At 41.3% G+C, this 22972-nt stretch overlaps 1 protein-coding gene across 3 annotated transcripts in view; it reads left to right on the forward strand.

Annotated features, from left to right (window-relative positions):
• The window catches only part of PLB1 (phospholipase B1), an 86092-nt gene that overhangs the window by 58947 nt on the left and 4173 nt on the right, over positions 1–22972 (forward strand). For all 3 annotated transcript variants that reach the window (XM_021289505.2, XM_021289507.2, XM_065059762.1), the window contains 15 exons: positions 1455–1550; positions 2637–2708; positions 4743–4820; positions 6753–6813; positions 7506–7564; positions 10011–10069; positions 11193–11236; positions 12483–12582; positions 14029–14080; positions 15964–16044; positions 17285–17350; positions 17910–18004; positions 19162–19243; positions 20501–20605; positions 21677–21772. In XM_021289505.2, the coding sequence (XP_021145180.2) occupies positions 1455–1550; positions 2637–2708; positions 4743–4820; positions 6753–6813; positions 7506–7564; positions 10011–10069; positions 11193–11236; positions 12483–12582; positions 14029–14080; positions 15964–16044; positions 17285–17350; positions 17910–18004; positions 19162–19243; positions 20501–20605; positions 21677–21772 (1146 nt within the window). The remainder of the gene's footprint in view (positions 1–1454; positions 1551–2636; positions 2709–4742; positions 4821–6752; positions 6814–7505; positions 7565–10010; positions 10070–11192; positions 11237–12482; positions 12583–14028; positions 14081–15963; positions 16045–17284; positions 17351–17909; positions 18005–19161; positions 19244–20500; positions 20606–21676; positions 21773–22972) is intronic.

Below are 22972 nucleotides of genomic sequence, written 5' to 3' on the forward strand. Positions count from 1 at the left end.
TCATTCTTCTGTTTCTGACAGAAAGAGAAGCTTACATATGATCTGGTGGAAGTAGTAGTTTTATGAAGTGAGCACTCTTTTGTGTTATTGGCAATTATATTTCAGTACCTTGAATAGTAAGCCTCAGTAAACTATAAATCTAGGAAATTAGTCAAACCTTCTCTGGAACTGAAACTCCATTTGCTAATTTTCATATGCATCTGCACTTCACCTCACCTGGAACTAAGAGTAGATGGGACAAAATATTGAGCATGGTTTGCTCTGGTATATTATATTATAATTGTAGCAGGGTGATCAGGAAAATGCTGGCAATAACTAGTTACCAGTTTGGAAAGTTCAGATGCTGCTACAGACAAATTTGGAAAACTGTCTGAAAGCTTCCTAGGAAAAACAGGCTTTGATTTTTTTGTTGTTACTGTTTGTTTGGATGGATGGATGGATGGGGTTTATTGTCTTGTGGAGTTTTTTGTTTGTGAAGCTGGTTCCTGTGAAAAGTCATCGCTAGGACTTTCAAACTGAGCTGGGGAACAGAAATAAAAACAGAAGCAACAAAATATTTCTGAACTTTTTTTATAATTTCACAAGCATTACTTCAGATTTTAAGAAAGCTCAGGATGCTGTTTTTTCTCCTTATCTTGCACAACATTCAGATGTTCCTGAACCGAAAACTTTGCCTCTAAACTTGGCAAAATGTCAGATATAGATGCAAATTTTGGTAATAGCCCTGTACTAAGCTAGCCCAAAGACACTGAATCAAAACCTGTTCAAGTTTTGAGGAAGGACTGCTCTGCCCAAACAAATGTTGTTTTGGTCATCTGTGACCCAAACCCTTTCTCATCTCAATACTCACATGAAAGCCAAGATATTTAAATTTCCAAACTCCATTTCCTTCAGATGCTGCAGTAGCTGTGTTGAAGTACAGCTTTGCTCAGAAAGGAGACTGTGCTGGTGTATTGGGTCAGCCTGGCTGCCTTCACTTGAACACTTCCTTGCTTCTTGCTCCTTTCAAACTCACAGAACTGACACAGCTGTGAAAAAAGCTGATGGGCTCTCTTCCTTCTGGTGAAACATCTGTAACATGTGCATTACCATGTCAAGGTATTGCAGAGCATAGTGGTGCCAGTTCTGATGATGTGCTAAGGAGAGGAATCCATCTTCATTGCAGAATGCGAAGAGAGACTAGACATGTAATTGAAAATTGTGGGTTTGGTAGCTCTGGGTGGATCTGCCCTTGTATACACGTAAGTATCTGTAGTTACGCATTTCTGGTAGCTCATGGGCCTGCTGAAGTACACTTTGTATCACCAGGTAATCATGAGACTTTTCACGTTGGAGCAGCAAGAACAAGTAGTGTGAATCTCCCATTACTGGCTCTGATTTGGCCCTCAGCAACCTCAGGCTGGAGCTGTGTGGGTTCTTCTGCACTCAGATGTCCTTTACACTTTCATTTGTAGGATGGGTATCCAGATGTCTCCTACTTTTCACCTGACTGCTTCCATCCAAGCCAGAAAGGCCATTCTCAGCTTGCCAAGGCACTCTGGAATGCTCTGGTAAGGTGTGGTCTTTACCTAGAGGTGACTACCATTAAAATAATCTCTGTAATAAATATTTCAATGAAGGCCTGGATAACACTGGACTTTGTGTTTTGTTTCTTCTTTACGAGCCAGATACCCTCAAATTTCTGGCATTGATCTCAGCCTGGAATCTCTTGCGTTTTAAAGTGTCTGGGCAGGAGAGGGGTGCACTAAATGCATGGTCATGGTCACTTGTTACCTCAGCTGAGCAATTTCGAGCCTGCTTCACCCATTGTCATGAAAGGCAGAGCAGTATTCAATAAGGATGGTGTTTCCATGAGGTCATGTGGGAAACCACCAAATAAAGAACTGTAACTGCATATGTCAATTTAAAATGGATTACTTAGAGGTTTGTTTTTAATCCATGTGTTGTGAATGTCTCATTAGGAATTAAAGTGGCTTTAATTCCGTTTTGGTTTACTACCTTTGGAAATGAGTAAAGCTCAATAAAAATGTGTTGTTAAAGATTGCTTAAGCAAACTCATTTTACTTAGCATTGTAGTGCAGTAGAAGTACGCATGCAGTCAGAAGCGGTATCTCAGATACTGGATGGTAACTTCTATATACTTCAGGGTAATGTCTTAACAGCTGTCATGATTGCTTGCAATCATCAAGTGGTATCTCTAATTAAATTTGGTTTAATCTTCTATGCATAAACAGCCTTTTGTTGGAGAAGCCTTCATGCAGCTTAGCTATAAAAATTAAGGGAGTCTTAGTGTCTTGTCTTTTATGCAAGAGAAGAGAGTTTACGACCTTGCCTTCTGGTGAAATCCCAAGGTACTTCTTGTGCCTGCCAAACACCTCCAGGAGTTTAAGCGGATCCAGTGTAGTTTTCCACTTACCATTTTAAGCTTCTTTCTAGAGTTACTGTTTTGTTATGCAGTTGCCATGTTTTCTGAGAACTAGATGCATTCCAGCCTTGAGTAAATCAAGGTCTGTAAATACAGGCAGCTTTATATAACTTTGAAAGGTGTATTTATATTCTTTTGGATTATGATTGTTATACAAATGTAAGATGAGCCAATGTGGTTACAAACTAGGGGTTTTTATCTTCCTTTCTAGGTACAGCCTGTAGGCCAGAAAGCTGACTCTTTTGATTTCATGGCTGACATTGTCCTTGACTGTCCAACTCAGGTAAATATACCCACATTGTGGAAGCTGGTATCAGGATGCTGTACGTGCTAGTGCTTGCGACAGAAAGCAGGGGTTCAGTGTGTCTGAAACAAGTTTATTAACAATTTTTGTTCCCTGCTTACCTCTGAGTGAGCAGGCAACCTGGTGTCCCTTGGTTTTTTATTATGCTCTGAATACTGATTGACAACATGCTGATTTGTGTGTTTTCACTTGTATCAGAGGTTGTGTTTTGTTATGTTTCTGAAATACAGAGGTAGCTCACATAACAAACAATGGAATATTCTGCATTAACTGTTCCATTAGAATCAATGTGGTTTGGGCACCACGCTGGCTCTGAAAGCTCCCTGTATTTGTTATCTCTTGAATTAGCAGCAGGTTGGATTTCCTGCCCTGACCCATAACGAGGATACTTCAGACTCTTTGGAAGCTGCTTCTGCGGTTATAAAACAAGCTGCTGAACTTGCAGTACAGTTGCTAGGTATCAGCATGTGGGAATGACCACTGCAGTCAGCAATAATTGATTCCCTTTCTTCAGCAGTTTCAGCAAGGAGGCCAAAAAACTGAGCAGACCAGGGAGCCAAGTTGTGCTCTCAGGTCTGGAGGTAGTCATTCAAGTCATACGGGAGGATTTTGTCCATATTGTGTGTCCATCCTGCCAGAAAAGGAAGATCTGCTGAATTATTAATCAGCATGTTTCAAAAGTCCTCAGATTCACTTAAATTGCTCCTATTTCATTTTACGCAGTATTCTTTCCAGGCAGTTTAAATTGACTTGGCAACTTCCTCAGTGCCGAATAATGTGGGGTTTATACTTCTTTCCCTTCATCCACTCCTATTCAAATATGCTGCTTTTGAGAAGTAGGCATATAAAAGTTCTATACCTCTTGCAAAGAATACAGAGCCATTGTTTTCAGAAATGGTAAGCCACTGGTTGCTTTGAAAAATTAAATTATTAGAAGGGCAAGTAGCTTTCCCTGCTCAGAAAGTTCTGAGGTGAAAATAGTGCTACAAATGAATAAACAGGTTGTTTCAAAGGTATTTAACCCTTTGTGTTAATAAACGGAGTAGTAAATTATTTCTGATTCTGACACCTACAAATTTAATTTATTTTTCCCACAGTTTCTCACTACAGTTTTAAAATTCTACTTCAGGTAGTCATGTTCATGAAAATATCAGTTATGCCAGATTTTTTACAATGAGGTTGGTGAAACACTGGCACAGGTTGCCCAGAGAGGTGGTAGATGCCCCATCCCTGGGGACATTCAAGGCCAGGCTGGACGGGGCTCTCAGCAACCTGATCTAGTTGCAGATGTCCTTGCTCATTGCAAGGGGTTGGACTAGATGACCTTTGGAGGTCTGTTCCAACCCAAACTATTCTGTGACTCTATGATTGTAAGGGCCCAACAAGCCAAGGAAAATTATTTGTATTAAGGCAACCTAAAGTAGAACAAAACCCTGCATATGAAACCCAGTAGGTTTTCTAACCAATTAAATATGCCTTCTGATTTTAGTGTTTTGTCAGATCTCATTCAGATACTGGAATTGCTCTTAGTTAAGTGGGCATCCCCGTGAGATTTTTTAGGCTATACAATGCGCATGTCTTCCTGAATGCACGTTGTATTAGTAGGGGACAAAAATAACCATGCAATTTATACAGCCTCTCTTGGAGGGAAGAGTGATCCTTTCAGTAATCAATATTTCATCTCCCCTCTGCTGGCGCAAGATGATCTGCCCCTGTTTGTCTAAACTTTTTACATCAGTGTCTTCTGAAAGGACTAAATATCTAATAAAGTCTAAGTAATTTGTGGAGAGTTAAGAGAGGAAAATGCTTAATTGCCATTGGGATCTGGCATATGTCGTTTTTGCTAGAAAGTGCTAAACACAAATCTTACTTTTGAAGTTTAAGGAAGGAGCATGGTTTCAAAACCAGATCCCCATTTTGCAGCTTAGGCAATTACTTTCTTGGTGATATGATGTCTTGATATCACTTGCTGAGGTCTGTGCCATGTGTTTATTTGTATTCCTCTTTCTCCAGAACAATCCATTCCTGGGAACATACAAGAATAGCAACCATACATTTGTACCTGTGGTGCCCACTAATGAACCAACAGAGGTAATTGTTGCAACTTTTGCTGCATTTTAGGTGAACTATGCAAGGCTGTATCAGGTGACAGTTCACACGTCATCCTGAATTTATAGATGAGATAAACTATTACCAGTTTTCAGAAAGAGAAGGCTATCTCACGTTACCTTTTTCCTATGTAAACGAACATTAACTCTTCCTAAAAGGCAAATAAAATTAATTGTTTTAATTGGTGCAATTGTATCAAAACTGCTCAACGGTAAGTAACATGGGAAACATCATTGATTCAGATAGCAGGTTCCTCACAATGGGGAGAAGATCACTTGTAACTCTGAGCCCTCAAATGATCTGGGGAAGGTCTATACATTCTCTTCTTGAGCCACTGTGCTTCCATGCACCCAAGTGAGCCTCACCTGTAGAGGGCGGTCACCTTTTCATAGTGGATATGCAGCCAGATACGAAGGAGGTGGTAGGAATCCATTTTCAAAGGGATTCACTTTCCATCACGACTGAGCAGTTTAAACAAACTGCAGAAACAAACTCTGTGTAGGACTGGAAGAAATGGGGCGGTTATTTGCTCCTGACAAATGGCTGCAGACACGCAGACTGAGCGTGGCTGGAGATGGCAGTCAGAATGGGCTGTGCTGGTTTGGCATGCTGGGAGTCCTCGTGCCTAGCCAAATTATTAAAATCTCCATCTGCTTTGAGGGTTGCAAAGAGCAACAGCTGTTATTGTTTCAGCAAGCCAAAGCTTGCAACATTGAAATGGGATTTTTATCTGTAGAGCTAGAGTTACACTTTTAATGGGTAATTTCTCGCACATCCACTGAGTCTTAACAGCAATAGCTTTTGAAATGATAGAGTAAAGGAAAGAAACAGTAGAGAGAGTAAAGGACCAGTTCCCTCTCTGATCTAAAAATAAGCCCAGCTGTTCTTTCTAGCCTCTGCAACCAGCCTTTAACTAGTTGACTGATAGTAAAGCCTGTTACACCATTTTTCACAAGAATGGATTAATTTTTCTTGGTGTTTTTGAACACTAACCATGCTTTCTAAAGACCACTGGCCCATCTAGTTTTTTTCTGAATGGCAGTATTGTGCAATCATAGAATAATAGGGGCTGGAAGGGACCTCAGGGCATCCCTAGTCCAACCTCCACCTCCAAGGAGGGCTGGCTCTTAGATCAGCCTAAGCAACTGTCTGCTCTTTAAGGGACTGTCCATTACAACAATTGCAATTTCCCCTCGCTGCCTTCTTAGCTAATATTGTTGCTCACTACCAAAAAGCATAGGCAGCACATTCATCAGCTTCTTCTGCTGGTGAACCAAAAAGGTCTGCGATGTGCAGTTGACTCAGTTTCCTCAATTGGTGGAATAAATGTAATAGCTGTTATATAGCTCTCCTTACCGAAATTTTGTAGCTTCAACAATTTTAAAAAATTTATAGGCAGTAAAAGCAGGCCCTTTTTGAAAGTTTCTAGGAAAAAAATAGGTTTCTAGCAAGGTAAATATGGGAAATAATATGATACATTAATATAATGCAACTTTGAAGAGGATTTTATTGTTGGTTTTTGGTTTGTTTTTTGCATCTGATGTCTCTTGAGACAGAGCAGGACTTCAAACCTGGACACCCCACCTTCTAGGTCATGGACAAAATCTCCAGGCTGCAGAAGAGAGGAAAAAAAATTATCCTTCTTATGGAACTTTGTCATAAGCAATATTTCTAGATGAAATGTTATTCCTTTGGAAAAAATGTTGTGCTTTGGATAGAAAATTCCACCAAAAGTAATTCATGTTTGGACAGTATTCCACAAAGAAGAGGAAAAGACTGTTGAGCTATATAGGCAAAAAAACTAGGATCTATATATTAACTTGGTTTTGCCCTTCACTGTACAATTAAACCATATATGAATCTGTATTATCTTCTAACCACAAGGTGAACCAATTTTGTAACTTGCTATTTCAGAATTGGGGCAGCAACCTGTCATGTTCTGAATGGGCTCCATCCACTCGTGTCCCAACATCAGGTGAGAAAAATCTTGTAAGCTAAAATAAAAAATAGGAAAGAATTCACGTTTTGTCCTTAAAAATAGTAAGATCTTGAAATTGCAAATCCTAGATGGAAAGGAAACAATAAAAGCTGATATATTTAGCAGCGAAGGAACAAAGTCTGTCTTGCCATACACAGCAAGTTCTGTAATACAGGAGGTGTGCTCTTTGTGGATAAATATTATCACATTTATCATATACATACATTGTATACAGCAACATGGCAGATTAAAAGGTAGATTAGTGGCTTATCAAGTCTGACCTACCTGGTGAGCCTACTCTGATGAGCAGCGCAGTAGGAGTACTCTGTGTAGCGGGAAGGTTTTACAGGCAGATCGCTAATGGAAAGTATTGATTTATGATCCAGACCCAAAAACCAATTAATAGAGGTTGCATGTATGCATCCCTAAACATACCTAGTCTGTTTTCATTTTTGTCCTAAGCTGTTTTAAGGTCCATTTATTTCCTTGTTAGCTGAGTACACTGTTGCGAGCAAAGGCAAGAAGTTATGCCTTTTGCCTAGCTGACTCATAGAACTTGTGGCACATTCTCCCCAAAAGTCTGCAAAAATACCATCAGATTGGAACCAAAGACTTGGATCTTTATGGTTTTAAATGATATTTTGTGCCAGTTATCAATAGTCTTACTTTTTTCTCCTACTGCTTTTTAGCACATGAGCTACAACCTGCCGACATCAAAGTCATAGGAGCACTGGGAGATTCCCTAACAGTGAGTACTGCTGTATTCCCACATCTGGAATGAGAAAAGCAGTTGTTGATTTCTAGCTAGATGTGGTTGTGTCAGGCTTCATCAGATAAAAAGCAAATTGCTTTGGCTTGGCAAGGCAAAACTCACCTACCTGTGTCCCTTTGCAAAGAAATAGCCTGGAGGGAGAAGGGTGATACTGGCAATTGTGTAATCCAGTAATGAATAATTCAGGCCAGAACAGAAATGGGATCACATTCTCTATTGCAAACAGTTTATTCAAGTGTTTTTGAAAAGGGAAATGTCTGCCTTATAGGAGTAGTCTTTTCTAAAAACAAGAACAAGCAGTTGTCATTTTTCATGCAATAAGAGATCTTAATGAAAATTTATATGGAAATAATTGATTGCAGAATGAAGTACTTCACACTTGAGATAATTCTGACACTTCTGTATTTCAGAAATTTGCTTTCAGATGTTGCTTCCTGGTTTAGGCATCTTCCATTTAAAATTCGGATGTATTTCTATTTTGTGTACCAAGAAATGCAAACCGAAAAGGGGGGGGTGGGGGGAAAGGCAAGCACCAAAAAAAGAAAAACAGTGAATACTACAGATCTGCACTGAAGTTTTCTGATAAAAAGTTCTAGAATTACACAGCACTATAGAATTGTTCTGGCATGACATGAAAGCAAACATTTGTGTCAACAGTTCCCATTTATTTGAACTCCTGAGATAAACCAGTGCTCACTCTGGCAGCTTCAGCCCCCATAGAATTCACAGGGAGCTGAAGGGACTGAAGCCCTTAGATGATCAGGCTTATCTACAGGCAGGTGAGGTCTTCACCTCTTCATTAACTCTGAAACTGATTTTGCCTCACCTGATGAAATTCTGGCTTTTCCACCAGCTGAGCTTTGAACTTAGGCAACCTCAGTGATGACCCTGCAAGTTTCCCTTCTATCCATTGCCACGACTCTTAAAATTAACTGCTTGATTTCTTCCTCCCCATCTAGTGCTGGACATGTGCACTAGCCCACATCTTTTTTTAATTTTTATTTTTTATTTTTTAGTGTTTATTTCATTTAGAACATGAAATGTCTCAGAGAACCCTAGTCATAAGGGCCATACTCTGATGCTTGACGTCCCTGTCTTGAGACCTGAGTGAGGCAGTTTTTCACACTGCCGTCATTTATGCAGTTCCTATTAGTTGCTATTGCCACAGCAAGGTCTGACTGGGATTTTTATTAAGGGATTTATTGCCCAGGTGGAACAAAAAAATGTCAGAGCATTTCCCACAGGTGTGTACACATGCAAACCCCGCAAAGCGCAGTACAGCCAGCAGCAGTGCACACTGCACTGCCCGGCCACCCCTGGTGCAGAGGGGCTGCCACAGCAAAGACTTGTTTTGGTCCACTAAAGCACAGCTTTTTGAAGAATACAAAGCTGCGTGAAACCACTAAGCAACTATAAAGCTACAGAATAACCTGTTTTCATGATTGCTGTCCTAAATGTGAATCAGGGTGCTGATCTTGCTAGAGGCCTGTCCCAGCTCTGTGAGCTACTCAAAGTCCATCATAACTTTCTCTATTCTGATGGCTTTATTTATTTATTTTAAAAATATATTAAAGTTCACACTGCAGGAAGGCTGTTCTCAGTGTAGAAGCAGTTGGAGATTAATGAAACATTGAGCAGTTTAGTCATGTCACTGGCTAGAATGTATGTCTGACTTCTTACCATCAATGCATAGTGAAAACAATAAATATGCCGATGTACTCATCTGTATTGGCAAAAAAATCCTGCCTACACCTTATCAAGTCTGTATGTTAGACTAGTGGACTGAGTCCAGCAGAGGAAAAGTGGATTTTACACCAAAGATTGTTTTTCTTGGCAGATTAAAAAGCAGCTCCTCTACTGATCTATCTGATCTATTTACAGCTAAAACTGGCTGTGAAGTTTTAATCTTTTTTATTCCCTTCCCCTGGGTTATTAAGTCTCTCTCAAAATCAGCTTTCTTCAATAAATGCCAGGACAAAGCATTTACCATCAGAAAAATCCAAACAAGTACAAAGCTGTTGATGTTAATCTGGGTCCATTGCTCTTAATCTGTGTGCTAAAACAATATTAGAGTACTAGTTCTAAAGCCGTATGTCCTTTACCTTACGTTCTGATGCCTTCTGGCTGGACTCTATCTCCTCTGATGTTCCATGGTCTGCTATGCAGATGAGCTGCTTTTGTGTATGAGGAGAAGCCTGTGAATTTGAAGCATGGGAGATGCAGGGCTGCCCAGAGGCCAGTGTGTGGTGGATAAGGACACGGAACACTTATGCTAAAACTAGGACATTGCAAAAGCTTGGCTGGATACAGATAGAGTTACCAAAATGCTTCAGCACTTTCACATCACAGTGTTTTTCTTGTCTAGACTTGTAGCACTTTTTTTTCCTAGTATTTTATAAATTTTTCTTTCCATCCTTTCCAGGCTGCAGTAGGAGCCAAAGCAACTGACCCACCAACAGAATGGAGGGGATTTTCCTGGAGGTGAAAATGCTCAATTTTCTTTATTTTTGTTCAGTTAAAAGTGTGGGTCACCTGGTTGTGTAGTCATGTACTGAAGTATGTAAATGCAGGAGTAGGACGCTGAAAGCAAGTATTGCTGGGTAAGGATTGGAGGAATCAGAACTGAAAAAGAGATTCCTGTGGGGTTTTTGTGTTTATGGGTGGGTTAGTTGGGTGGTTGGGTTTTTTGTTTTGTTTTTAACCAGACCTGATTGCTACTAGCATGGTCCTGTGTGTTTGACAGTACTGGATTGTTAATAGGACTAAATGCTTTCAGTCTCCTGCTAGTCTCTCTGGAGTTTATTCAAAATATTGCTGTTGCTGTGATTATCTAATGCAGCATGTAATGCTAATGAACCTGAGTGCGGATTGTCAGTGAACATGGTGAGAGCACTGCATGCGTGTTCAGTGAAGATGTCCCAGACAAAGTGGACAAAGACAATACATGTCAGAGTGGGTGTGAATCCCAATAACCATTGTAAAGTGGACAGAAACTGCCTGCTTCATATAGGCAGAAGTGTGGTTGATAAGCATGAGTGCATTTATACATTCTTTTCTTCATCCTTTCTTCCCCTCTTGTATGTATCTGCAGGGAGATACCTTCAGAAGGGGCTGATAGTAGTGGTATAAGAATGTCATGGCTGTGCACACAGACATGCTTTGAATGATAGAGGCAGAGACTCTTTTCATAATCAACATTGCAGAATCCCAGATAGGTGGTTAATTAGCATTTACCGCAGTTTCTCTTCTATGCATAACTGCACACAAATGTGGTTTCAGCAAGGTCATGTGGAGCAACTTTGGTGAGGAAATATGCTTTTCTGTGATGGACATCACAGCATGTCTATATGAAAAATCACTTCTCCCAGTATGGTCTCTTCCCAGTCTGGAGGCACAGCTTCTATCTTAGCTGATGCTCTTCTTGAATTAATGTGAAATCTCCTTTCAGTACTTTTCCTGAATTCTTGTGGTTTCTCGCCTTAGTCCTATTTGAGGTTGTTATTTTTTTTCTTCTTCCTGGGCTGCTACAGCAACATATGGTGACAATAAGACAGATGGCTGCAGGATTAACTCTACTTGGTGGTTTTGTTCTTTCCCTTCACAGTATTGGAGGTGATGAGACCCTGGAGACCCAGGCTACTTTACCTAGTGAGTATCCTGGAAAACCAATGTGAGAAAATCAAAACACGTGTATTACTCTGAAGGCAGTCTAAGTGGGTGCTAGGAAAACTCTGGAAACGGTCATGCTTTCCTTGCGAACAGTGGGGTACACCCATCTATTGTAGGTATGAGCCGTTCATGTGAATCGTGGCTGAAACCCAGACTGACCTGATGAGCTGTAAAGTTGATGCAGCCCCTCGACATCAAAGGAACTGATTGTGATTGTATTATCCTTTTGACAGAAATTATTACGAGTAAATGTGCCAAAGGTGACAGAAGTTCATGGCAGACCTGCTTCTCCTTTACTACATTTTGTGCTTTCCAGTGACTAACTGCAAAGGCTGTGGGCAAATTAAGGGTTATAAAACAATTAGCAGTCCATCTAGGGAGGGTTGTTGACAAGGTTGTGGTTCCTCCTGATGATTTCAAGTTGCTACATTGCACTGGAAAAAAAAAATATCTAAAAATAATATAAATTTCTTGTCCTAGTGTTCTGTGTAATCAGTCCCTGTAGTTTCCATAGAAACCATTAAGTGGTCAGTGTGACTATAAATTGGAGGGGACTTGGTTCACAATGATTCATCTATTTTGTGTGATCCATGCTGTGGAGCAGCTTGGCAATACCTGACATTGTTGGTAGTAAAATCTGATATGCTTTGTCTTGTACCATGCACATTAATGTGTTTTAAAGAAAAACAGAAGGTGCATTTCATTTATGCATTATAAACGAGACTCTATAAAGAGGTTTCAGGCAGTATTACAGCACAGTAACAATAACAGTTTTCAGATATGACGCTTCCCTACTGAGGGTTTCCATGAAATCTAGAAATGTGAATACAATTCACTTCTTTGCAGTATTATCTTGATGTGTACTTGGAGGAGTGGGAGGTATAGGGCCATATTTGGAGCATCTGCTCCTGGACAGAGAGGAAAATAACTGTGATTACTCTGATGCTCAAATTCAAAACTGATGAGTTGCCTGGCATCTGTGAATCTCCTGGTCTGCCAGACCCTGGCTCCTCAAGGCCACAGGGAGAAACAGTTGCACTGCTAAAGTTTGGACAGTAAATAGAGTTTCCAAGGCAGGTGTGTCTATAGGTTCTGTAAGGCCGCAGTGAATGGAGGGGAAAACCCAGGTGCATATTCTCACCACTTGATCGGCTTATGCTTCTGCGGGAGGCAATGTGGCCAGTTGTACTGTGGATGGTTAAACATTGTGTTTCCTCCTTTTAAGATATCTTGAAAAAATTCAATGCGAACCTCTTTGGCTTCTCCACTGGCAGCTCTAAGGAAACAGCTGGATTCAACGTTGCGGAGAGTGGTGCCACAGCGCGGTAAGCACAACCGCAACCGAGAAAGGGCAAAGGGGTGAGAACTGATGGACTGCATGTTAAGGTTGAGTTGATACTGATGACCTATTTGTACTGAGGATGTTTCTGTGATCTGATGTTTTTATTGTAGGTTTTTGTTTGATTTGTTTGTAGGGCTTTTTGTTTGTTTGGTATTGTTGGGTTTTTTTGTTGCTGTTTAGTTTTTGTTGTTGTTGTTTATGTGTGGGGTTTCCTTTGTCTTTTAATGTAGTATTTGGGTGAATTTTTGCATCTTTTTTAAAATTAGGGACAGAGAGAAACTTTATTTGGTCTTTTGACCTCTACCCAGAATTTCTGAGCCAATGTCTTACTTATACTTCTAATTCTACCAGTACCTTTTTCTGCCCAGCCTTCAGTATGTAGATCCCTGATTCACTGTCAGGTCGTGTCTGTAATGAGAAAAAAATAATTTATTTCTTTATTTCTGGGAAACATGCCTCAAACTAACAAATAGAAGCCCACTGCTACCCTAATGTCATTAAAAGCTATCAGTGCTTGCAGTGCAAAGAAAAAGAACAGAATGAGAACTTGGGAACTAATTCCTTTATTCTGCTAAAGAAAAACTCTACTAGTCTGTTAAAAATGAAAATGTGCAAGAGTTTGTATTGCACACTCTGTGCCAGTTCTATGGATATTCATGAAATTTGCTCCCAAGACTTTCTATGACACCTTTAACAGTCATTAGATTAACTGCAAGAGAGTTTCAGGGTAACTAACAAAGCCTGTGTAGCTGCTAAAAGACTCAGGACAATTGGTGTGGTTGTGGAAGTGCAAATGATGTAATAACATTTATGCAGGTGCTGAAGAGAGACAGAGCTTATTAGCTGAAGCACAGTCTTCTGCTAGTATATCAGGAGCTCAGGTTTCCAGCTGATGTCTCAACATGGTTTGTGCCTCACTCTGTGCATGCTGCCTTGTTCCTGGAGCTGGACTGGGACTCTCCAGCTTGGCAGTTCCCCAGTGTTAGCAATGTCTTCCAGCCATAAGATGAGCCATAAGAATTTAAGACCAGATCAGGAAGGCTGCTTAGGTGTCCAGCTTCTGTATAAGCAACAAACCTCCCCACTACCTTTCAAAGGGAGTTACACAATGAAATGTCTCTCTGCATCTGGGCATTAGTGGTTTTCTCCAAACAAAATGCGCTTAAGCCAACTCTGAGATAGGAAGAATTCATCCCAGTTGCCTGCCACTTGGCAGCCATCCTAGCTGAAGCCCTTTCAGATCAGGTTATTCACTTGTGCAACTGCTGCTGATCTTGGTCTTTCTATGTTTACTTGTCCTTTTGAGGCATCACTTCGCCTGTACTGATTTCTGCTAATCCTAATATTCCCTAAAATGAGGAGTGGGAGATCAGGAAGATGATGTGCTTTCAGAGCATACATCTAACACGCTTCTGTCCTCTCTCTACAGTAATATGTCAGCCCAAGCACGTGAATTGGTGGACCTAATGAGAAGCAGCTCGGTAAGTGGAACTTGGGTCACTCCTCAAGTGCTCCTGTGGTCTCTGGGAGATGACTTTAGTTGATGGGATGCTTGACATATGAAGAGTGCTTTACTGCTGGGAGAAAAGTCAGTGTCCTTGTCTCTGTTGTGTTTTCCAAGATGAATGTGCCAGGGATTAGCCTTTAAGAGATGATAATTTACTTATGATAATTTACCCATGTAGTTACCTACAAACACATGAGGCAAAGACTGATATAGGTGTAGTGTGGCAAGGAGTTTTAAGGATGGTAGTGAGGAAGAGCAGAGATTTGAAAGCTCTGGGAAAATAACAGGACTGGTTAGTTTAACAGCAGCATTCAAAGTGGAGGTCATAAAGGTTGAGGGTAAAATCGCTGGAGCAGGTACCTAGTTACCAACACAAATTGCACGATTCACTCTTGATTCTGGAAATGGCAATACTGGGAGAGGTGGCAACTTGTCTTCCCAGTAGATTAGGCCTTCTGAAACTCTGGTTCTGAACAGGCAAGTGGTTAATCAGTGGCCAGAAACCTCAGGATTGTGTGAATCCTTGTCACACTACAAGCTTTTAGGGAATTAGCAGGGGATCTAGTGTTGTGGACCGGCCTGCTGTGCCAGCTGCTCTGAGGGCTACAAAGGGTACCAAAAAAGCAACCTGCTTTTAAATCGGTGGCTGCTGCTGCAGTTTGAGTTAGGGGGAGGAGATCTGGGAGAAACTAAGGCTGCCCTGCTGCAAGTGTTGGCTGAATTGAGCGGATTACTGTCTGGGTGTGAGATGTTGGTTCAGGGAGAGCACCCAGTAAGGGAATGGGAGTGCCTGGTGCTCCTTGGCTCAGGCTGAATGGGAAAGGAAGGTACTGAACAAGCAGGATTTGTCAAAGCATGCATGTCTCCATGCCAGCTCTCTTGATGGATGCTGCATGCTAGTCCCACTGTCAGTTACTCTGCATTACAGATTACTTGGCACAGTGATGGGAGCTGGTGTGGCTCTTCCACAAAATAGTATGTGGCTCTAGACCTTTGTTTTATTCACTTCTTTTTATGCATCTTTTAAAAAGGGGGGGAGTGGGGAAGACCCTGCCACACATCACCTCTTCATGGAAAGCTTTCTGAGCAAAATGCTGGTTAAAGAGGAGAATTCAGACCTGTGAGTGATTCCCAGGCTCTTCCTCTGTTTGTGGGATCGTTTCACAGATGTTTGTTATGTAAATACACTGCACTAAAAATAGTTGCCTTTGATTTCTTTCTTTGTACTGAACGTTACAAAATGTTTTGATGAGATCCAGCTCTCAGCAGTGCCTATTGTTAGCCCGTGGTGACGTGGATGCTACAGCTGCCCTTATATGAGCTCAGTGAAGTCACCAGCCTCCTGGACTCTTCTATTTTAATCGAGCTGTCTGTTCCCTGGGGCACCCCTCACTCCTCCTGGCTCTGGGGTAATAGTTGCCCAGCTGGCAGGGATCCCCATCAGCACCAGTTCCACAGCTCCATGAGTCACTCCAGCACCCACTCCCACACTGCTTCATCCCCACACTGCCCACAGTGTTCAGACACGGCTGGCAAATCTCTCCTGTCCATCCCTGTCCTGGAGCTAACATTCATTTCAGCACACTTGCCACCACAGGCACATTTCCATGCTTGGCTATGCTGACAGATCTTGTCTGCTGAAGGGGATTCCTTTACAAAAGCCACGGTGAATTTCAGCTAGACTAGCTAACAGTTCACATTTTCCCCCTGGACAGATGCTTTTCTTCTGCCAGCTCAGCATCCTTCTTTCTCTGTTCTGCCTTGCTGTCTGTACCTTGTTTAGCCCCATCTGTTAATGTTACCCCCTGCATACCTAAGAAATAGATGCTGTAATCTGTTTCTCTTATGTGCCACTAGAAAATTAATTTCAAGGAAGACTGGAAGCTGATCACCATCCTCATTGGAAGCAATGACCTATGCCAGTACTGCTTGGACAAGGTTTGTATCTCTGAATTAGGAATGCTTATCCAGTCACTTGGCAAGTGACCAGCCCCAGAAATGTAACCTTTCTCAGTGAGCCAAAGCTCCTCTTTGTTTAAAAAGCACTTGGAAATTCTTCTCCTTTAATCTGTATTGTATCAGAAACAAGTGCACGGCTCTTAATATTGGGGCATGTAGTGCTGAAGTAATGCATGATTTAAAAACCAGCAACCTGCCCCATATTGAACAAAACACCAAGGACAAGCTGAAAAGCTCTCCCAGTTTAACTGGACAAAGCGATCAAGACAGCATGGTGTCTGAGGCATGTTGTTACAGGGACACATACATGAAGTTTTATTCTGGAAATATCTCCACGCAATAATTACTGAGGATGCTGAATTCTTGCTTCAGAATGACACTGAAAGAAATGACATCAGTTTATAGTGAAAAAGGTGCCTTTTATTAGCTGTCAGTAGTTATCCCCTCTGAAAAGGTTCCTGCGGCACAGACTGGGGGTCTGGATCCCAGCTCGTTTAAATGACTGGGGACTATTCTCTCAGTTTAGCCTGTTTCCCTTTAGAGGCTGCTGCCTGGAGCCTTTTCACCTCACAGCCAAACCCCTGTAACTACAGTCACAAAGTCATTTTGCCTCTGGCAGGCATGTCAAACTCATTTTCACCGGAGGCCACATCAGCCTGGCGGTTTCCTTCAAAGGGCCGAACAAATAAATACAGTCCTAAAATTATATTTGGCCCTTTGAAGGCAACCGTGAGGCTGATGTGGCCTCTGGTGAAAATGAGTTTGACGCCCCTGGCCTACAGGTTTTTGGGGCCTGACTGCTCCCATATCAGTTTCCCCAGACTGGCAGCTCAGTTCATAAGGCAATAGAGTCTGGTCTGGGTCCCGTAAAAGACAAAATGAAATCCAAAGATGTGATTTATGTAGTTGTTCATCAGGCAAAGATTCTGCCAAGAATTATTATATACCTCAGGATTTTCTGAAGAGATTAAGGGAATGTATTAGTGACACAGAAACACAAGCACTATATAACATGTGTCCATGTGGCAATAAACCTTTTGATCTGAAAATATACCTGTCAACAAAAGCAAAAAGGAGCATTGAGTCAGTATATCTTCTCATGGACTGCCTTGCAACTAGAAACTCTGTGAACTCCTTTTTTCAGGTCAAACAGTTAAAACTCCTTGGTTCCTGAAAGAAGGCTGATCCTTGTTTGTTTGTTTGTTTTCCAATTACACAGGAAACCTATTCAGTGCAAAAGTATCTAGAACATCTTCAAAATGCTCTGGATATTTTCTATGAGGAGGTAAGTTTTTAAGATACCCTAGCAAGCTATGTTCCTGGCAAGCACACTGATGTTTTTCTTGCCTCTGATAGACTGTCAGTGATTCTGTTTCACACAAGGTCATCTTCCAAATAGCTGGAGTCAAACTGCTGCTCAGCACTGCATTTCAACAACTGCATTAGATAAGATCCTGAGAAAAACTGGGCTGCAGTTTCAGGGAAATGGTCTGTTTCACAGAGTTTTTGCTGTGGACCAAACATAGCAAAACCCTACTGCCGTTTTGTTTTTTTTTTTGGCTAAAGCAACTATACAAAGTTTCACTTACCCTAAAGAAAATGGAAATGCCACAGGGAGTGAAGCAGCATTTCAGCTAGTTTGTACTAGCTGCCGGGAATGTTTTGGCTGACATCCACTGTACATCTCCCTCCCCCTGCCTTTATACATCATCCCTGCACATGCTGTTGGCTGCAGTCTGCGCAGTTTGCACTGACGCCCTGACCTACACATGGCACTTCGCTCTCACTTTGTAGTGGTATCATGTTCTGTGATTTGGTATGTCTGGTTGTTATAATCCCTGCAGCTCCCGAGAGTCTTTGTCAACATGGTGGAGACACTGGAGATTTCTGGACTGCGTCAGATCGCAGCAAGCTATCCGGGGTGTGCTTTGACAACAAAGTAAGTCAGCTAAACAGGTCTTTACTTTTAAGGTGCTATATTTTTGGATCAGTCTAAATTGCTTCTGCAGTAGGACACCAAGCTTTCTAAGCTTTCGTTGCAGGCTTTACTTGATGCACTAGTTCCTAGCAGTTTCCTATTACTTCTTCCAATACTTCAGCTCTAAGGCACGAGCCTGTAGATAACAGAGTCCTCACTTTTCTTCTGAGCTCTAAGGTAGCATGTCATAGTGCAAGTCACCGTACAACTGGTGTACTACTGAACTTCAAAGCCTTTTTCACCCAGCCATTCCCTCCTCAGCAGCACAGGCTGACACCCCTGATGCCTCTTCTCGGATTCCGTGCTGCATTACATATGGTGCAGGCTGGGCTGCCTACAGCAGAGTGCACAACCAGTACATGCTTTTCCACACCTAGTGTGGGAGATGAAAATCCCAACTCAAAGAAGATTGAGGGACTTGTTTTAGAAAGCAGCAGTGCCTTTTACAGGAGTCAGTGTGGACATGAAAAGGCTCTTTAGGCTGGCAGAGAAAGGTGTAACAAAGACCAGTGGTTGGAAGCTGGTGCCTAATGAATTCAAATGAAGTTAGGCACAGATTTTTAATAATAGAAGCAATTAACTACTGGAACACACTAGAAGGGAAAATAGTGCATTGATTGTATTGCTTGGTATCTTCATATTAATTCCAGGTGCATTCTTAGATGGTGCATTTCAGTGAAGCACAAGTTATTACCTCTTGATATGGGGGTAACAGAACAAAACAGAGTGGTCTGAGGAGTCAGACTACACAAACAATTTTTCTTTTCTACCTTTGAACCCCCAGGTTTCTGGAACTCTGCTATAAAGCCTATATGTAGGTGTATTTTTTTATTCTGCCATGATTTCCTGGTAGTGCATGGCATATTAAATACTTCTGCGTTTGACTTAAGAGTTGTGGATCCTGCAGCTCTTACCAGCTGTGACAGGTGTTCACTTTGAAGACTACATCACTAGAGATTTTTTTTAAGTATTTGTCCATTTCTAAGCCAATGACATGGCTCTCCTGTATGTGAGCTTTGAGTGCCTATCCTGAGCTTCTTTAAGCAGATACACATTGCTGAAGAATTGTGTAGGCTATTCCAGGTTGCCTTTTAATTCTAGTCTTTCTTTAATTGAAGGAATTTGTGCCCATGTTTTGTAAACCCCAATGAAGATTCTTCTGAACTTCAAGAAATTAAGAGAGTTAACAGAGATTTCCAGGTAATACCTTGATTCTATAACTGGTCATCTTCACTTGTGTCGCTTCATATTGCTTCCCGCTCTGCCCTTCCTCTCATGCATATCCTCAGCAGGACAGAGGAGGAAGACTGGGAAACAGCTTAGTGACAGTCTAACTAAAACCCTACCCAGCTAACCAGTTAGCAGCGATGAAAATCTTTCCATGCTGCCTTATGATTTGACCTTGGTTCTGAGCTGGAGGCAGATCAAGACTGGTTCTGTTTCCAGTTGCTGTTTCAACAGCTGAAAAGCAGTTACTGGTGACGGCTGTTTTGATGATACGTGTTTCTCCATTATGAATAGTTCACATGAATTAACACATCACTGCAAGGGTGACAAATTACCTTGCATCAGCTGTTTTGTGGTAACTCTTAGCAGAGAAAATTAACTAAACGAACCTGATACTCCTTTCTTTTGCTGTGGGTTGAGAGTGTGCACAAAGATAGCTTACCATAGGTCAGCTTGCTATCTGAGAGTAACTTTTCGTAGCCTCAGGCATAGGATTCACTCAAATTTAACAAAGGCCACAAATAGCTATTGGAGCAGAAGTTTTTTCCATCATTATTCCTATGAATACAGGCATCGCTGTATCAGGTCACATCATGTTCTCCAGTCCTCCCTTCTGGCTCTGGCAGTGGATGTTGTCCAACGAATCTGACAAATCCCAAAAAATCTATCTTGGAAAATACTTGTATAAACCTACCCAAGGGGACATTTTCCTTAACTAACAAAGTGGAGTCAGGGATGATTTTGAGATATGGCCCAGGAGCATTAGAATTTACAAGAATGGCGGGTGATTTTTTCAACACTCGAGTTTTATATTAATTCAGGCATGCCTTTCTAAAAAAATCAAGTACACTTCAGTCTCAAGTTAGCTTTCTGAACTCATTTGTCACTTGTTTCTTTTTTTTTTTTTGTTATTTGTTTTAATTGCCTGTCTCATTGCAATTGTACAGCACTGATTTCTGTAAGTCAGGTACAAGCTATACTTTAATTTTTAAATTAAGCACCTTTACATTTCAAACTATCCTAGCTCCTGTGCATTTTCATCATGAAAATCTCTTCGTGAATGAAATTATTTCCTTAGCTTTTTTCTGGACTGCTTTATAGTATTCAGCTGGATTTATACTAATAATTTATGGCTTCCTACATTGAAACAAGTGCAGTATGCATGTTTTTGGCAAATGTTAGATTAACTTTGTAAGTAACTTCTTTTTCCAAACATGCAACTCCATACAGGCAGAAGCCTTACAGCTGATCAACAGCGATCGATATGAAGGGCGTGAGGACTTTGCAGTTGTCATGCAGCCATTTTTCCGAAACACCTTGGTGCCCCTGGATAGTGTGAGTCCTGTTTTTCTTTCCCATCAAGCAAAGATCAGTACCTTGATTTCTGTAAGTCAGTGAGATCCGTGCTACAAGGATGGTGTTTTCTTCCCTTTGCAGAGTCTAGCAGCACAGGGTGGAACCTGCAATAAGAATGACAGAGTAGAAGACAGAAAAGACTGTGCTGCCTGTGAAAAAAAAAATGGCTTTAGGAAGCATTCATAGTGTGCACACATTAAACCTAAGCACCCTCTAGCTTTCTCTAAACTGCATGTTTCTTCCCTTGACAGATGACTGGTTGACATTCAGCGGAATTTTCTACTGATCTAGGTTATGGATTATGTTCAGGTTTCCTTCACATGGAGACCAGCACGTGCAGGCCTGGCACATCCCGGTCTGGAAACAGGGAGCAGCCCTTGAAGCCAAATGCTGATTCTCCTTTTCTCCAGCCTTAGCATTATGTGTGCTGTGTAGTTAGGGATACAAACATTCAGCATGAATCCTGGTCAAAACCACCCAGTTTTGCACAATACTGATCCTTTTGTTATATCATTATGATTTTGTTCTGGCAGCCCTTAAGTCCAAAGAATGGTCACAATACATATACTGATTAGGCAAATTCTCCCTAAGACAGACATTTGCCACAGCTAGGTAAGCCCACAATTTTTATGTTGCCTGAAATTCAGCACAAATTTCAACAGTTAAAAGGTTATAAGTCTGAGTTATGGAAGTTTAACAAGCAAGAACAAGCAGTTTTCTATCAGTTCCGCACAAGGTGAAGTGTGGGTCAATGGCAGTGCCCATGCAGGAGCTATAACTGTTGGTTTAATGATAGGTTTAGCTTTGTTATGAAAATTGCTATGTGAAGTTGAGCAGGCTGCGTTGTGCAGGAGGTCCTGAGATGCAGTAAGCAGCCCACAGTTAGAAGTACCTAAGTTTATTTGCAGTGTCAAAATATGATCATATTGCCTTTAGGAAGACGTCAAAATTTTGAAGTGGGTATGCCAAATAGAGTGCACTATTAGATATAATATGTCAGATCTCAAAGGTTGAAATGTGCTGAGAAAGACGTTTTTGCTTTTATCACAGAGTGGCAAGCCAAATCTGAGTTTTTTTGCTGCAGACTGCTTTCATTTCAGTGCAAGAGGCTACGCTGAGATGGCCATGGCTCTCTGGAATAATATGGTAAGAGGTTATGATCTAGATCCCTAAGCGTTTGTGGTAGCAGTCCCAGTAAAGATCATGAGAAGGGTTTCTGAAACCAAAACAGTAAACAAGAAATAAAACTGATACCCTAACAAGAGAGGGGGGCTGCTCAACTCTGAGACCCTTCTCAGTCTTCTTTGCTTAAGGGACACAATCCAAAGCAATCACATTGCAAAAAAGAGTAAGTCTTTGCCCATTCAAATGAGAAACTCTGACAGTCTTAATGTAATTAAAATTTCCCTTCTGATTTGGTAAATAACTTGCATTAAAGCAAAAAAAAACAGGCTAGTGAAAGATTCAGTCCTGTAGGCTTCCTGAAAATGTCTGTTGAATGAGCTTGCCCTTCTTCAGTGAATTCTGTTAGATTTATTAGAAAAACATACATGTTATTGAATTCTTGCTTCCATTAATGGCATGGACACATTGTACCACCCACTCTAGTAGCTGAGGCAATTCTAGTAGAGTTACTGAAACTAATGGGGGGCTGAAATCACACCTATGATGCCTCTGATTGCAGTCACACCCCTTCTGTCATTTTGAGGGAAATGATTTTGAATAGTGCTGGAAGACCGTGAAGTGGTGCGTGCTGGACTTGATAACTCCAAGGTCACAATGGCTTTCAGAACCACCATGTTTCCTGTGTTGGAAGGAAGACTGGCATTTTCATGCCACAGAGACCTTTCCTCCTCTTGTCTCATAAACACCAGTACCCAAACACATTGTGCTAGCAGAAATCCTGTATCCTGGTTTGTACAAGAAACAAGCATAAATGGAGGGGAATTTCTTTTCAGTTCAAACAAAACTTGAGCAAGATAAGAAATTTCCAGGGTACTTCAGCGTGAACTTGAGCACAAGGACTGGGAAATGCGGGGCAGAAATCTGTGCAATTGCCAAGAATAGCATATGAGCTGTAGGTCCAGGGTTATGGAAAACAGTAGACATACACTGCATACACATGCTCTGAGTAATTGATTTGTACATGCGCAGCAAGTCTGCATGTCTTATGTCTGGCTTCCCTGGCAGTCTGATAGGCTTCGTTATGTGTTAGTTCATACAGGGCTGATGGTGGCCCAGAAACCCCAGGTAAATGTAGAAAACATTCAAACTGAGCATGGCTGCAGGTTTCAAGAAGAAAGAGACAATACCTGGACATATGGTAGCCTTAAATTTGTTTTTTAT

Source organism: Columba livia, chromosome 3, assembly GCF_036013475.1.
Source record: "Columba livia isolate bColLiv1 breed racing homer chromosome 3, bColLiv1.pat.W.v2, whole genome shotgun sequence".
NCBI lineage: Eukaryota > Metazoa > Chordata > Aves > Columbiformes > Columbidae > Columba > Columba livia.